At 38.1% G+C, this 17,882-nt stretch overlaps 1 protein-coding gene across 4 annotated transcripts in view; it reads left to right on the top strand.

The window, feature by feature from the left end:
* Positions 1 to 17,882, top strand: part of Abi (tyrosine kinase Abl) — a 115,144-nt gene that overhangs the window by 86,888 nt on the left and 10,374 nt on the right. For all 4 annotated transcript variants that reach the window (XM_067158772.2, XM_067158786.2, XM_067158779.2 and 1 more), the window contains exons 6-7: positions 5,307 to 5,592; positions 10,586 to 10,858. In XM_067158772.2, the coding sequence (XP_067014873.1) occupies positions 5,307 to 5,592; positions 10,586 to 10,858 (559 nt within the window). The remainder of the gene's footprint in view (positions 1 to 5,306; positions 5,593 to 10,585; positions 10,859 to 17,882) is intronic.

Below are 17,882 nucleotides of genomic sequence, written 5' to 3'. Positions count from 1 at the left end.
TAGGGTGGGTGGGTGATGATGTTCCACTGAAACTGTTGCAGGAGAGCAATGGTTTGCCGGGCGACATGCAAGTGTTGTCATGAAGAATGTTTACGCCCTTGCTCACCATTCCTCTTCTCCAGTTCTGAATTGCCCGTCTGAGTTTTTTCAGGGTCTCACAGTACCTGTCAGCATTAATTGTAGTCCCAGCCGGCATAAAGTTGATCAACAATACCCCTTTTCGATCCCAAAACACAGTTGTCATGACTTTACCGGCAGATTCGATCCCAAAACACAGTTGTCATGACTTTACCGGCAGACTGTGTTTGCTTGAATTTCCGCGGCTTTGGCGAAGAGGGATGCCGCCACTGGCGTGATTGTTGCTTGGTCTCAGGTGTAAAGTGGAGCGCCCAGGTTTCCTCACCCTTGACAGTTGAGTCCAAGAAGTTGTCCTGTTCGTCTGCAAAGCGTTGAAGAAATGCGCGGGAAGAATCAACTCGTTGCCGCATGTGGTATTCAGTCAGCATGCGTGGCACCCATCTTGTGCACACCTTCCTGTATTTCAACTTTTCCATTAAAATTCTTTGAGTGGCACTTCGGGAAACCTCAGGAACCGAAGTGCAGAGATCATCCAGGGTGATCTGCCGATCTTCACGCATGATTTGCTCAACCTTCATGACTGTCTTGACGGAAATTGACAGTCTCGCGCTCCTTTGCTCGTTCCGAATTTCAGTCCGATCGGCTGCAGGCTGCAAACTCTCTACACCACTTACGAAAATTTTTGACATCCATGCACGACTCGCCATACACTTCTGTCAGTTGGCGATGAATTTCAATCAGTTCAGTATCTTTTGCGTTCAAAAACCAAATAACTGCGCGCACTTCGCACTTAAAGATAATTTTTTTATAATGTTCCGTATTGAACTGTATCACAATTAAATTGAAATAACAGGTAACGTAGTTCAACCTATTCAATAAAAATAAATAAGAAATGTAGTGTTACATTCCTATTTAATTATATGCGGAAGCGGTACCGGTTTCGACCCCAATCTGGGTCATCATCAGCTGAATACAATGCAAAAAACAATGCATAGGTAAATAAGAAATTAAAGAATGAGTCTATCACAAAAAATGTTGAAGAAGCAATACAAGATAATGGGGATGGCACTGTGCGATTTTAAAACGTAAAATCTAGAAGAAGTAGGTCAGTCATTTATGTGAAGTAAGGTGCAATCTTCTGAATAGTATCACAACACACTCAGAGTTCAGCACTGTGTCTCAAAATGTTTACGAGAAGAGGTGAACAGTTAAGTGAGCCATCCTGCATATACTATCAGGCGCGAAGTCACAACACAATTTACTAAATATGAAGTCCCAAAATTGTGTAGAAGTCGAAGATGAGTCGCTTGATTGAAGCAAATTGCTAGCTCCTGAATATCAGCGCAACATACTCAATGTCCGGTACTGTGCATTCAAATGCCAACGGAACTCGGTGAATAACTTAATGATCCAGTATGTAATTGTTTCGGTTGCAAAAATGTATATTATAATAAAATTTAATATAATTGAAGTATGTAGCTAGGATCTTGTAGATTCTTTAGAACAGTTGACAAAAAAAAACTATTGTGAAGAGAAAAGTAGTAAAAAGCGGAATACCGGAAACAAATGAAAAACATATGTACACAGTGCGCTACTTCTTGAAGATAAGAATTTAGGTCGTAATTGAGGTAGGTGAATGTAAAGACCCAAAATGCAGGTGGCACTATAGTATACTAGTATACAGTTCAAATCGGAAAGTAGGGGGTTTTTTTTCTCGAGAGGAGAGGTGAAAAGAAAAGATAGGATAAGTTAATAAAGGAAGAGGATTAGTAGATAAGAGAAGATTAAAAGGATTGGAAGTTAAAAGAGGATGGGAAAGGATAAGATAGGGAAATAAAGGAGGGGTAGTTTAGGGTGGGTTAGGACGGTGGGTTATTGGAGGTAGAAAACGTGGGTAGGAACTGTGTAAGGCATGGAAAATTGAAAATTGGCGGTAACATGCAACGGGAGCTCCATTCTCAACGGCTGCCAAGCCACCAAGACTGAGTGCCTCAGTGCGGCGTGCGAGGGAAACTCTCTTCACATAATTGTGACCAACATCCACACGAACAGAGTTCTCTATCTATAAAAAAAAATAGGAGACCTTATTTTTGGGATTACCCTCGTATGAAAACTCAGCAGGACGGTCCCTGAACTGTTCTCACCCATATATATACAGTTAAACCTGCTTTATACGTAACTCTGTTCTACGTAATTCGTATTTGTACATAATTTCCTTTAGGTCCCGGCAAAATATAATTTAAAAGCGTGTTAATTAAATCTTATTTATACGTAATCCGTTTATACGTAATTCGCTGTTATACGTATTAAGTGCCAGTGAAATATAACTGAATTTTGCGTAATTGTAATAAGAATGTGCTTTTTAAAAATAAACTACTGTATTTACGAAGTTTTCTCTTTGTCGGCGTAGGCGAAAATAGAGCGATCCGATTTCGGTGCTGAAACAGAGAGTTTCGCCGAGTGACATTGTTGACCCTTTCTTACTGGCGGCTTAACAAAGACGAGCCGCCTTCGCTCCTCCTCTACCTTCGTCGTTTTTAACACGCTGCCAAAGATTAAGGTACATCGTAAGCAAAATGGACGGTTTCGGTGCGTAAACAAAAGAAAATACAGTAAATTTTGTGTGAATATGAGAATTTCTTTCGTGGGAACAACGGAGAATAAAATGTCCACGATACCGGTATCTGATGTTTACTGTTGAACAGTAGTTTTGTCATTCAGTTGCTTTTGATTAGCCATGGAGAACAGAAAAGGGAAAAGTTATACAAGAAGTGGACGCTAATCCACACAAAACAAAAACTGAAATCACTTCAGACTTAGGCATTGCTTATACCACGCTGTGTACAGTCACCAGTAAAAGAAACGCTATTTTGGATGAGTTCTTAAAACTGGGTTCGAAATCAGCAAAGCGCAGCCGTCAGCAAGAAGGATGGTACGTAGATTTGGAGAAAGCACTTTTCACATGGTTCCAGCAAAAGCGGGCTGAAGCTCTACCAATTAGTGCAGACATGCTGAAGGCAAAGGCGATAGATTTAGCTGAAGTGAAGAGTATCACTGCTGCTTTCAAGGCTTCATCGGGATGGTTGCAAGGATTTAAATATCGTCATGGAATTACAGGGAGAACAATTTGCAGTGACTCAAAATCTGCAGACGACGTCACGGTGCAACACTGGAAAGAGGAGGTTCTGTCGGGTATCGTAAGCGATTATCAGCCTCCAAACATCTACAACTGTGATGAGACCGGCCTATTCTACAATCTCCTTCCTAATAAGACATTAGCTGAAAAAGGTGACTCATGCCACGGAGGGAAGAAAAGTAAAATTCGTGTCTCGCCACCAATGCAGGTGGATCTGACAAACTTCCTCCACTTGTGATAAGAAAATCGAAGAATCCGAGGTGTTTTAAGGGTGCGAAAACAAAACCTAAGGAAGATGAATCCAATGGAACAGTGGTTGAAAAACTGGACATTAAAATGAAAAAGAAACAGAAGAAGATCCTTCATCGTATGGATCGATGTGCAGTAAATCCACCTCAAATCGTTCTGGAGAATGTCCGAATGGAATTTTTCCCTCCTAACTGTACCAATGTTCTACAACCACTTGATTTGGGCATCATTGCAAATTTTAAAGTGCATTATAGAAAAATGCTGGTTCAACATTTAATAACACTGAGTGATGCAGGAAATGAACCTCTCTCCATTAATTTGCTACAAGCCATGAACTTTATTTCGGCTGCCTGGAAGCAGGTGTCATCCTCCACAATCAGCAACTGTTCCTGCAAAACTGGTGTCTTACGAGAAGAAGCTGCCTCTAATTATGATTATGGGGACGAAGTTTTGTCTGGTAATGAGCTAACGCTACTGGTGGGTGTATAAAAAATAGAATTCGATACTCTTGTGCATTTCGATGACAATCTGGCTGTATGTGGAGAACTACCGGATGAAGAGATTATTGCTGATGTATGCCAACAACGCGGCGGTGGTGGACCAGCTACAAGCGATAGTGACATTGGAGATGGAGATAACGACTTGAATCTTGACACCTGAACTGAGTGAAGTGTTAAGTGCAATCGAAGTGTGTAGGCGTTACATCGGTGCGAAAAGTTGTAGTGAAAATGCCTTGAATGCATTACCAAGTTTGCTAAAGGAGGTTTATATTCTTAATGCAAGAAAAGTGAAACAAGCCAAACTATCTGATTTCTTTGAGGCCGGGCCAAGTTCAAAATACTATTTTCTGTCTTAATGCATTTATTATTTGCAAGGATTTACACATGTAGGTCTATTCCATTGGTTTTTCGGTAAATATGTGATGTAAAGCGTAAGTCTGATTTCTAAGTAATTCTGAGTTACAAGTAGTTTTTTCTCTTCCCCTTGATATACGTATAAGTCAGGTTCAACTGTATTTATATTTTCTAGTTCATATTTATTACAGTGAAACTTTTTGTAGCAGATACCTCTACATAATGGACACTTTTTAATTCCCCAACAGAAATACCTGGTTTTAAATAATACTGCTACTTCTAAATAACAGAAACGGACACCGACAAGCTATAACCCAGCTTTAATTTAAAACTTCTAAATAATGGACAACGTGAAAGGAAACATAATTCTTGGAATTCAGATGTAACAATACTGCTGTGATGGGTACTGATGATATTGTTGCAGAGTAGTTATGATTTGGTGGCAGTGAGATGTATTTATTGCAATCCTAGGGTGCCCAAGTGTCGCAGCTCATTGTTTGTGAAATGTATTGAAATGGCACAGAAATGCAATCTGTTGACATATTGATAAAGCTGGAATCTTCAATGTGTATGACAAAGGGAAACATTATTCTTTCAAACCATCTGGATATATTCAAGAATAAATAAGAGAATATTTCATAAAATTTTACATTATGAAGTTCTGTGGTAAAATGATATTCGTTACAGATAGAAAAAATTAAAAACTTTTATGTTCATAAACGTAAAGTGCTAAGCCATATGTTTTGTGAATATTGTACTGTAAGTGTGTGTCATTGCTATTGTAAAACGTGTAAAAACATTTTGTTGTGCTAAACTACTATTTATAGCATTCTAATAATTTTTGAAGAGTGGACATTTTTATGTTCCCCATTGGTGTTCATTATAGGGAAATTCCACTGCAGCTCATTAAGTGCATGTTCCTGGACTGTTGGATACTTAGCAGGTTATAAACATATCTCTGTCATATTCTTGTTTCTCTGTTTTTCTAGGTCCCAAGTCATTATGCTCCCAACTATCCTCTGGGTCATCCTCGGCGTGGAGAGCGCGGTGCAGGATACAGCACACTTCCTATGCCCCCTTCCTCTCATCTCCATACTCACACATTACCTCATCAGCATCCTCATCCTTCTCCCCCTATGTCACCACCTCAGGTAGGAATGGTTCATCCTATTCCGCATTCTGTTCCAAGTAGTGTACAGTCATCACATCCCCAGACTCCTCCTCCACCTCCTCCACCGACGACATATGCTGTGGATCACCATTCCAGCATGCCTCGTAAGTTAGCATATTGATGTATTGCCTATAAAATTATATTATTGAAGTATTTTTATGGTATGCATTGGATTGAAAAATAAAATTAAAATGTGATCGTATTTTGCATCTTATAATTGTTTGCTGTCATAAGCAATGTTTAATCTCTGTGTAGCCTTGTTTGTTATGAACATCTCTTTCCTCAGAAAAAGGGCTTATATTTTAGTGTCAAAGTGTGATGAAATTGGTAGTCAGGGCAATCAGAAAAAAGAAAGAACATCTTCTGAACTTTCTTTTAGAGTAGACTTCAATAAAGGCACTACCAAAGTATTGTTTAGTTACGCATTGGATCATGAGTTTGCTTAAAAGGATTTGGCATTCCTTTGAGACAGCATGTGTTTCCTGTCCTGATTTGTCTCCAAATTGAGGGATGGGGGTGGATTTTTCTCCCGTAGAATGTTCCACATTTTCCACTGCCTGACTGGATGTTCCTTACAGTTTAGATTGATTCACAAGTGTGTTTGCTATTCGAAAGTCTTTTTAATTAATTTTGTGAAGGGTATTTTTGTATTCATAACCAGATGCCCAGAATGATCTGGAAGTAGAAGGTACTAGAACCTCCTGTACACCTGTATTAGAGCAAAACTGTGGGAGCACAAAGTTAATCAGTCTGGAGTTAGTCTCAAGTGAGTGAAAGTAAACTGTAAGAGACAGTTCTAAGTCCGTGATATTCATCAGAAGGGAGTCATTTAGAGTGATGCACAGAATTCAACAAGGCTTGCGATTGTGAACTGCTCTTGAACCTTGAGCCCTACACACAACACAAGTGAGGAATTTGACATTTCTGTGGTTGAAAGATACGGTATGTGCATCAGATTTAGTCTTATTAAAGGATCCACCTGAAGTATGCTTCATGCTTGCTGAAACTGACTTACATGAACTCGCCCTCTTTTCTACCAGGGTGTCTAGTAAACCCTTTTCGAACTTATAATTCATGAACTTTTTTTCCAACATTGTGTTTTACCATCATCTAGAATAAAATTGAATTGATTATACATACTTCAAATAGCTACAAAGAAACGTTTCAGATTTTTAGGGTGCCCTATAATAAACAGTTCTATCTGCCCCATCCATGTTTTTAGTGCTGTCTAGTACTATATCAGGCTTGTGTACAGTTGACTGGTTGGGATATTTTGAGGCAATATCTGTGATTCCTGTTTTGTCACTCTTGTGATAGATACTCAGCATGGTCACCATCCTTTTATCTTTTCATCTAAGGGCCATTCTTTCATTTCTTTTGGTAGCTGATTATATCTGCCTTTTTTTCATTTTCTTTACATCACCAAAATTTAGGTTATGTGATATGCCCCTTTTGGGAGGGCATAACAGTACCAGTTGTGACTGTACCCTTTCCTTGTAGTTCTTTGACTAGCTCTAGTAAGGTATAGGAACAGTCAGTATAGACATGATAATCTGAAGGTGGTATATTGATATTTCTTACATTTCTTACATTTCTTATATGGGATGAGCACAGACTTTTCACGACCTATGTTGTCTTCAGAAGACATGTGCCAACATGATCAATTTTCCCCATATAAGTCATAAAATTATAAAGATGTCCATTGGAACCATCAGAAAGGGCAAAATTTTTCAAACTGAATTTTGTAGGCGTATGTGGGTTATAAATTTTGAAGGAAACCCTTTATTTGGAACGTAGGTTACTGTCTTCCACAGAAACTGTAGGGCCTGGTTGGTTGAAGAGCATACATTTCACCCACTGCCAGATGTTGACATTTTTCAACAGCTTGGGTTGACAAAATGCCATTTTTAGAGATGTAAAAAATTGTAAAAAAAAGTCATTTTGAGAAAATCAGGTTTAAAACTTGAAATTATAAGAACTCGCTCAGATGTTTAAATTAAGGCTCAAAAGCATCCCGCAGCATTGTCAGTATCCTCTTCCTGGTACCCCTCCTTCTCCAAAAACCTTTTACTTCGCGCTGACCATGATGCTTTGGTGTTGAACTCTGCTGCACGCTGTGCCTTGGCAATTCTTAATTTGTCTAAATATTGCAGTTTCTTCATAGTACGACGGCCAGGGTTGATGTTGAGATGCAATAACACTCTTACTCTTCCCATGTTCCCACCATTGATGTTAATACAGCATCACTCACTCACCATTTCAAAGTTCTTAACCCCACAAATTAATACATTTTTGGGCACTCGAGTCCAGATAATATTCTTGAACGACTCGTTGGGATTCTGAGTGTGAAGGTCTGGATGAGCTAGGTCTCTGTAGATTGGCTTGATAGCTTCCGTAACTGCTACAGGTATAGAATTATTGTGCTCAAAATACTCTCCTGAAACTTCAGCCTTCCAGATCCCAGTTCTTCAAAATGTTTACCTAATTTAGATTCACTTGCATTGGTAGTATCGCATCCTCTTTTTAAAATTGCTAATAACGCTTTAGTAGATCTGCCTGCCCCCTCAAATATCTCCGCTTGATGAAACTTCGGGTCACTTCTCGGTCTTTGTTTAATAATCCAAATTGCCACAGGTCTTTTTTTAGCTATACATTACACTGCTAATGTAGATTTAGCTTTTTCTAGTGTAGCCCACATCTGTCGTGATGTCAACTACGGTTGACTATTACGCACCTTACATGCTAATGGTGCTTCTTTCTTCATCTGTCTTTACCTTCATGTGGGACGTGGAATATACTATGGTTCATACAATTATATACACACTTGATCTACAGGTGTCGTAATCTTATTTTTAGTTATAGGAACAGCTTTTATAGGATATGTTCTCCCTTGAGGTCAAATATCTTTTTGAGGAGCAACTGTAATTACAAATCTTCTGTCAGCTGTTCCTTATTTAGGTATTGATTTAGTGCAATGAGTTTGAGGGGGGTTCACAGTTGATAATGCTACCCTCACTCGATTCTTCACCTTCCATTTTGTTCTACCATTCATTGTTGCTATAATAGTTTGGTGTCATATTTTGACCATCTGTTTCTACACTGTCGGCGGATTCTACCTCATGTGAACCATATGTCTTCTGTTTTTAGTATGCTGGTTGTCACAAAACTTATGTTTCCCAAATAGACTAGCACTTCTAGGCATATTTATACTTTGTTTACCAAAATAAGTGCAATCAAACTACATGGAAGCACTTCCAGTGACACTAATTTACACGAAATTCAACATTCATTGCACAAAAGCAAGCATAGCTGCAGATATATTTGAAACAGAAGAGTAACAAAAATTGAGCGCCGAGTATTCTCTATCGATAGGCGAATACCACAGCCTTCTACGTGCAGTAGTTTCAGAGATATTCGTAAATAAAAAGATGGATGTCCAAAATCAACCAGCCTGACGGATATGCAAGCAATGTAATAAAATTAAAAATAAAATACTTCTAGTGCTCACATAGAGATAAATAATATACCATTTTAATCATGAAACACTAAATAATAGTGTAGGACTTATTTTGAAAAATGTCAAAAAATTCACATTTTTGCCTTTCAAACTCCCCTTAAAAAAAGGGGGGACACACACACATAAGTGTTGATGACACCAATAAACACTTTGATGTCTAGGTGGAAATCAATGAAAGAGGAAGGTGTGCAAATGGATTCTTTAAGAGTGTGGGAGGATTGATATGGAACAGGAATGTACCACAGAGATGTAAAGGAATTACCTACAAGACTTATTTTGTGCCAATTTTGATGTATGGATCAGAAATGTGGGTGATGAAGGAGGGGGAAAGTAAAGTACAAGCAGTGGTAATGAAGTTTCAGAGGTGTTGAGTAGGTTTAACAAGAATGGACAGAGTAATAAGAAATGAGAGAGTTTGGGAAATGGTAAATGAGGTACCCCTACAGGAAAAGATAGAAAAATCAAGGCCACAGTAGTATGGACATGTTAAGAGAATGGGAGAAGAGATGATACCAAGAAAGATGTTAGAAATGGAGTTAAAGGGAAGGAGACGTAGAGGATGACTGAGAGACAGATGGCTGAAAGGAGTAAAGATCATCGAGGCAAGGGGAGGGAACTGGACGACAGTGACGGGAGACAAGCGTTGGATGGACAGAAAATGATGGAGAGGCTTATGTTCAAAGCAGGCCCAGCCTGTGGTTGGAAACGGCTCCAAATGATGATGATGTCAGGAAATTTGATATAATGCCAGTTTCTAATTCTGCCATTTTTTTGACTGGATTTTACTTTTGTCACCCCATAGTTTAATTTCACTAAAATTATCTTCAAATATTTCATTATCAAAAAATAAAAATATTCTACTGGTTGACAGCAATATTGGCATTTGATCAATATTTTCCATAGGAAATAGTCATGGGTTCATGATCATTCCTTTTGTCTGCCTAGTCATCTGCTCTCTCGTCATCAGTGTTGTGTGTGTGGTTGTTGCATTCAGATAAATTGGAGGAAGAATTTTTGTTTACCAAATCGCTAATACTTCATCTACATTATCCATTATTGACACTATCGATATCAGTAACCTTTTTCCATGATGCCATTTTACCAGAGAACTGTGAAAATACTTGAAAAAATATGTCATGCAACATGTGCATTATGTAAAATCCCACTAACAGGAGGAAAAAAGTATATCAAAGTAGTGTGGGGATTTCCCTCACCAGGTGAGTTAAAAGGAACAATGCATGCCATCTACTGTATGAATATGTTTGTGTACATATTCGGCCAGTTTAGCATTGGAATTCAGATAGATAGATACATTTCCACCTTAGTGAAGAAAGCGTTAAGCATGTATATTATATATATATATATACACACATGTTTCTACCTGCTAAGAGTTAACATTGATGCCAAATACATTTCCTCTTTCCACAGAATTTTCATACAGCAGTTGTCTAAGCAATTAATATCTGTGTGGTGAATGTGTGGTTTTCTTTTTTGTGTTATTCTCTGTAGATAATAAAATCTCTGTCAATAGGAAAATTTTACAGGCTATTTTGTATAAAATCCTCTGAAATTTGTTGCAGCTCCTCCGATGAGTATAGGTGGTGCAAGTGAAATGAGTGATCATGCGATGCATCATTCACACCATTCACACACACTGCCTCATCACCACATGAGTGGACAAGCACTCCACTTACAACACCGCCCAGGTAATGTATCACCTCCATTGCCACCTCCGCCTCCTCCTGAGGATGAAAATGCTGGTTTTGGTCGTCCTCGGGCTAGCCATATGATGCCTATTGTCCCAGATGAAGAAGACCTTCCTGGATGGGTTCCAAAGAACTACATTGAGAAAGGTTGGTTATATTTCGAGGATTATTATTATTTTTATATGACTCATATTATTATTACTCTTCTGAAATATCTCGTAAGAGTTTTCATTAATCTCACTGGCAAATTGAACCTATGATATCCTTATTTGTAAACTGTACCCTGTAGTGACTAATTAACTGACCTATACTAATTCGTTGACCTGCCATGCCACGCCCACCTCTCCCTGGCTAGGTCAATGACATGCTAAGTGTTGCCAATTAGTAATTTGTTTCCCTCATACCAACACCCGAAAATCATTCAAAATACTAAGAATAAGGTTACCTACCCAGTATTTCTAGGCCAAAATAAAAAGAAAATATAAACATCTTACAGACATCGTTTAAAACTGTAATCTATCCACATTATGATGATCATCTGCATCTAGTTCTGCAGTTGAGATGGTGGATTATGCTGCCAACGTGCAAATTTGGTTGAAAAGATTTCATGGTCATGTATAATAATGATAGCATATTTTCATACACTTAAAAGTGGCATGCACAGGACAAGTGAATTAATTTTCTTAGTTTTAAGCTTGTTTCTGAGGGAGGTTGTCTTACTATTGAGCATACTGAAGGCGATGTAATTCGTAAAAATTTCAGTCAGAAAATCCGTCGTCTGTCAAAGCCATATTTTCCCCGTCACTTTTGATGGAAATTCCATCAATTTGGCAATGCTGGACATGCTGTAGTTTACTTAAGGTGTTTCATTTTTAGTGCTATTATTATTATTATTATTATTATTATTATTATTATTATTATTATTATTATTATAGTCCCAGTAACAGTAGGATTTGTGTACATCATATCATATCCCAAGGGCAAAATTCCACGCAAAAGAAAATCATCTAAAACTAAAACTTTAACCCTTAAATGCACAGCATTGCATATGTGCAGAGAAGAATTTACTTCCTTATTCTATCTGCTTTATGATTTTACAAGTGCATTTACTTCTTCCTTGCAGAGAAAATTGCTATGGATTGCTAGTGTATTAAAAAGTGAACAATCTTTTATTTAATGATTTTTCTTGCCACTCAGCTGGAGTGAAGTGTAAACTTTAAACTGTCAAGGTAAAGCAAGTAAAATATTTGCCTCAGAGAATTCGTGAGCAAGGACATCCCTAAGATTGAACTGCGGCAGTAGCTACAGTAATCGTACGTACAGCTTTGTATATGCCAGTATGTAAAATATTCAAAACTTAATAATTGACTGATCCAAATATACATACATACGTACATACATACATACATACATACATACATACATACATACATACATACATACATACATACGTACATACATACATACATACATACATCATCATTATAGACTGTTATGCCTTTTAGCGTTCAGTCTGCAAACCTCTGTGAATTTACTAAATGTTGCCACAATCCTCTATTTGCAACTAGTGCTGTGGCCTCATTTAGTTCTATACCTCTTGTCTTTAAGTTGTTAGAAACTGGGTCTAGCCATCGTCATCTTGGTCTACCTCTACTTCTCTTACCCTCCATAACAGAGTCCATTATTCTCCTAGGTAACCTATCCTCCTCCATTCGCTTCACATGACCCCACCACCAAAGCCGGTTTATGCGTACATCTTCATCCATCGAGTTCATTCCTAAATTAGCCTTTTTCTCCTCATTCCAAGTATCCTCCTACCATTGTTCCCACCTGTTTGTACTAGCAATCATTCTCGCTACTTTCATGTCTGTTACTTCTAACTTATGAATAAGATATCCTGAGTCCAACCAGCTTTCGCTCCCGTAAAGCAAAGTTGGTCTGAAAAGACCTATGTAAAGATAGTTTCGTCTGGGAGCTAACTTCCTTCTTACAGAATACTGTTGATCGCAACTACGAGCTCACTGCATTAGCTTTACTACACCTTGATTCAATCTCACTTACTATATTACCATCCTGGGAGAACACACAACCTAAGTACTTGAAATTATCTACCTGTTCTAGCTTTGTATCACCAATCTGACATTCAATTCTGTTGAATTTCTTACCTACTGACATCAGTTTAGTCTTCAAAAGGCTAAATTTCATACCATACTCATTGCACCTATTTTCAAGTTCCAAGATATTAGACTGCAGGCTTTCGGCATAATCTGCCATTAAGACCAAGTCGTCAGCATAGGCCAGACTGCTTACTACATTTCCACCTAACTGAATCCCTCCCTGCCATTTTATACCTTTCAGCAGGTGATCCTTGTAAACTACGAACAGCAAAGGTGAAAGATTACAGCCTTCTCTAACCCCTGTAAGTACCCTGAACCAAGAACTCATTCTACCATCAATTCTCACTGAAGCCCAGTTGTCAACATAAATGCCTTTGATTGATTTTAATAATCTGTGTTTAATTTAATTCCATGGTCTCCCAGTATGGCGAACATCTTTTCCCTCAGTACCCTGTCATATGCTTTCTCTAGATCTACAAAACATAAACACAACTGCTTATTCCTCTTGTAGCATTCTTCAGTAACCTGGCACATACTGAAAATCTGATCCTCACAGCCCCTCTGTGGTCTGAAACCACACTGGTTTTCATCCAACTTCCTCTCAACGACTGATCGCACCCTCCCTTCCACAAGGAATAAAATTCGCTGCACCAGGTTCTTCCTATAAAGTGACTTAATAACTCCTAAATCCATAGGTTGTAGCTTGCTTGTGCAGTTAGCGGGCAGAAATTCTAACTGCACATTCCTCAAATTAACATCCATGGGATGTGCAGGACAACGGTCGTTGAAAAGAAGGATCTTCCTATTTTGCGCACCTATTTTTGAATCCAGATTAATTAACTGCTTTCGGAAAAGATCTCAGGTCATCCAAGCTTTATGGTTGGCATCGTAGGCAGTAGGTAATGATCGTACATCCTTGAAGTATGATAGGAAAAACTTAAAACGGTCCACCTTTTCAATACAAAAATGTTATAGTTTATTTATAACATGTATTTGTACTTGGAACTAGTTTCAACGCTGTTCTGCGTCATCATCAGCCAAAATGTGGGAATAGGCAAGCATGTAGGCATTTATATTACACAAGGCGTTACATTAAACAATACACATCTTACAAGGAGATAAAAACAGGGACGAATATAGAAACAAATGAATCGCTGAGAAAACAAAAGTTATACATATTAAAAATAACCTTAACCACACATCACAGGAATCATTCAAGGCAAATATTTTCGCACTGCAAGTTGTGTGGTTAAGCTTATTTTTAATATGTATAACTTTGCTTTCTCAACGATGCATGTGTTTCTACATTCGTCCCTGTTTTTATCTCCTCGTAAGATGTGTATTATTTAATGTGAGAGTGAAGGAGAATTTCCTGTTGTGTATGTTTATCAGGAACTCAAGGGACTTCATTAGTTAGTCGGAACATAGAAAAAATTATGAACTCTTCTCAGAAGAACTCTTAAGGTTTCACTTTACTTTTTCCTGCTGCTGGCTCTTCAGAAATGTGTGCGCGTGTGTTTTGTATTCAGGAATCATTCAAGACGAATATTTTCGCACTACAAGATATGTGGTTAAGGTTATTTTTAATATGTATAACTTTCCCTGTTTTTATCTCCTTGTAAGATGTGTATTGTTTACTTTCCTGTTGTGTATGTTTATCAGGAACTCAAGGGAGACTTCATTAGTTAGTCAAATCATAGAAAGAATGATGAACTCTTCTCAGAAGAACTCTTAAGGTTTCACCTTACTTTTTCCTGCCTGCTGGCTCTTTAGAAGTGTGTGCGCGTGCGTTTTGTATTCAGGAATCATTCAAGGCAAATATTTTCGCACTGCAAGTTGTGTGGTTAAGCTTATTTTTAATATGTGTAACTTTGCTTTCTCAACGATGCATGTGTTTCTACATTCGTCCCTGTTTTTATCTCCTCGTAAGATGTGTATTATTTAATGTAACACCTTGTGTAAAAAACTGGGTTATATGAAGGAGTGATATCATGTTCAAAATCATGCTTTCACGTCTCTGCACAATATTTAAAATGAAATTTTACCGTTGGTCTTTATAGCTATTGTTGAGAGTGAAGGAGAATTTCCTGCTGTGTATGTTTATCAGGAACTCAAGGGAGACTTCATTAGTTAGTCGGAACATAGAAAAAATGATGAACTCTTCTCAGGAGAACTCTTAAGGTTTCACTTTACTTTGTCCTGCCTGCTGGCTCTTCAGAAATGTGTGCGCGTGTGTCTTATATTCAGGAATCATTCAAGAAGAACACTTTCGCACTGCAAGATGTGTGGTTAAGGTTATTTTTAATATGTATAACTTTTGTTTTCTCAACGATTCATTTGTTTCTATATTCATCCCTGTTTTTATCTCCTTGTAAGATATATATTGTTTAATGTAACGCCTTGTGTAATATAAATGCCTACATGCTTGCCTATTCCCACATTTTGGCTGATGATGACGCAGAATAGCGTTGAAACTAGTTCCAAGTACAAATACATGTTATAAATAAACTATAACATTTTTGTATTGAAAAGGTGGACCGTTTTAAGTTTTTCCTATCATCCTTTCTCAGTTCAATACGGACAAAAATGAAATTCCTAGGTTTAAACATCCTTGAAGTAACGAGGCTTTTTAGATTTCCCTATCACATAGGGGTGGGGCTTCTCAGAGCCATCAGCATTGGCTCCCAAAATCACTGTGAGCCTCATCTTGCTGTGTTTCCCACCATGGCATTTATCTCCTTTGAATGCCAAAGTCTTGCTGGGCAACACACTGAAAAACAGTCCAGTTTCATCTAGGTTAAAAATGTTCTGGGGTTCGTAATCCTTGGTCAGCTCCTGCAATCTTCTGTCGATCCATTCTTGCACAGTTTCATCACTAACTGCATTACATTCCACACAAATAGTTCTATAGGTTGATCCAGCCATTCAATGCGCTGAAATTTTCAATGCCAAGAATGTTTGCCACTTTAAGTGCCTTTTCCCTTAAGAATACACCATCAATTGGAATGCCTGCGGCTCTTGAAGCTTCAAACCAACTTTTTACAATTTTTTCCATTTTCTCGTATTTGCAGTATGACGCACACTTCCTTTTCTTGGAATTTAGTCCGCATTCTGAAGCACTTGATGTAATACTTCCTCTGTTTTTCACAATTGTATTCAGTGTGGATACAGGAAGCTGCAATTCGCGTGCCAATGAAATACGTATTCCGCGGTACAAATCAACCTTTTCTAATATTCAGACTTTCTCATCCATAGTGAAAGTTTTTCTTTCCTTTTTTTCAATTATTAGCAGGAAAACAATAAGGCGATAACAAAGAAGGATTAACAAATACACATGACGGGAAAGTAAGATTGCGGCAATTCACTCTGACCGCTTGACTCGTATAACAAGTACAAAATACGTAACAGAAAAAAAATTATAGTAAATGTGACGAATCGGCGACAATAACTTTTTAACAACTCCAACAACAAATGCAAATGTAAAACAATAACCGTGAAATAACGAACTCGGGCAAGACAAACACTGAATCACTTGATAGTCTCTCCTACTTGTGGCTTATACTGTACTTAGCAATAGAGCAAACGTCTGAATTCTCCTTCTGCTCCTTCTCCTTTGCGTTTTTTTAAATTCAACTCATTGTCGGATTTCTTCTTCTTCTTGAAAGATTAATGGGCACTTTATCGTTGTCGGATTTGAAAATAAGGTTTAGGATGTAGTGGAAAACACATGATATGAAAGAATGCGCTGCATTGGTTACGCAGAAGTTCAATACTGAGAGTTCTAAGAGTTATTATTAGACCATGGTTGTTTGATTTGGTCGTCATGCCATGGTTACTCAAAGCGTTTTAGGTTACTTGTAACGCCATTCGTAAAATGTCGCAAACATAAATTTGAGGATTTTAACACATTGTGAGCGTAGGAAATCTCAGGGGACCAACAAAATATGTTGTTAAAGACAGGAAAACATAAAAGCCGAGAACGTAAATGCGGGGTAATACTGTAGTCTAGTATGGATCTGGTACCCCTAGCATCCCACGTGTAGTGGTGAATAGCCTTATGCTTGAAGAATGTATTCATAACTCTAAACCCATACTAGCACAGAAGTCCAGCAAACGCTTCCCATTCCCATTAGCTTCCATATCTTTCCCACATTTACCAATCACCCTTTCGTATCCTTCAGTTCTATTTCCAACTCTCGAATTGAAATCGCCCATTAGCACTATTCTATCCTTGCTGTTGACCCTGACCATGATGTCACTCAATGCTTCATAAAACTTGTCAACTTCATCCTCGTCTGCACCCTCACATGATGAATACACGGAGACAATTGAAGGGTTGGATGCAAGAACCATGCAGCTCCACTTTTCGTCAAAATGGACATTTTCATATATATTGAATGTAAACAAATAGGCGCACATTTCTATGCAAGAACCATGCAACTCCAATGACTTCCATTGGCGATACAGAGGAAAAGGAGCCACATGTAGATAGCATTCATCATAATTTTAATGCAAGAACAAGGCAGCTCCAGGAGCCACCTGGTTCTTCTATCGATTTTAGTTCAGTGCATTGTCACTGGTGCCGAAGCTTCGGAATAGTAGAAAAAGAAAAACGGAAGAGAGAAAGACTGTATGTTCCTAATGATTATGTGAACCTCATAAGAGGGTTAAGCTCAAAATTTGTTGTCAAACAAATTGAGAGAGACAGCTTTCTAGACTATAAAAGTACTTTTGAAGAATCCTTCAAGAAGAATGTTAGTGGTGTAGGTAAAGAGAAGTTCTCCATTTCAAAATATCGGTTGTTTATTCACAGTGAAGAATTTTTTGGAACTGTTAAATGTTCAATGAATGCATCAGGTTTTTCTCTACAAGAGTTTCCTCTCTTGAAAAAGAACAGTACTCTAAAGTTTCCTCACGTGAGTCAGAAACTGTATCCAGAAGCCCTGCATATCAAGGAAGCAAAATTTCAGGATGTAATGGTACTGGCCAAACGCCATGTATTTCCCACTGACAAGTGGTATTACAACATAACCAGCCAATCAAGAGAAAATAAT

This window comes from Anabrus simplex, chromosome 1 (genome assembly GCF_040414725.1).
Source record: "Anabrus simplex isolate iqAnaSimp1 chromosome 1, ASM4041472v1, whole genome shotgun sequence".
NCBI classification, from domain to species: Eukaryota; Metazoa; Arthropoda; class Insecta; order Orthoptera; family Tettigoniidae; genus Anabrus; species Anabrus simplex.
This window is presented reverse-complemented; position numbering and strand designations above follow the sequence as displayed.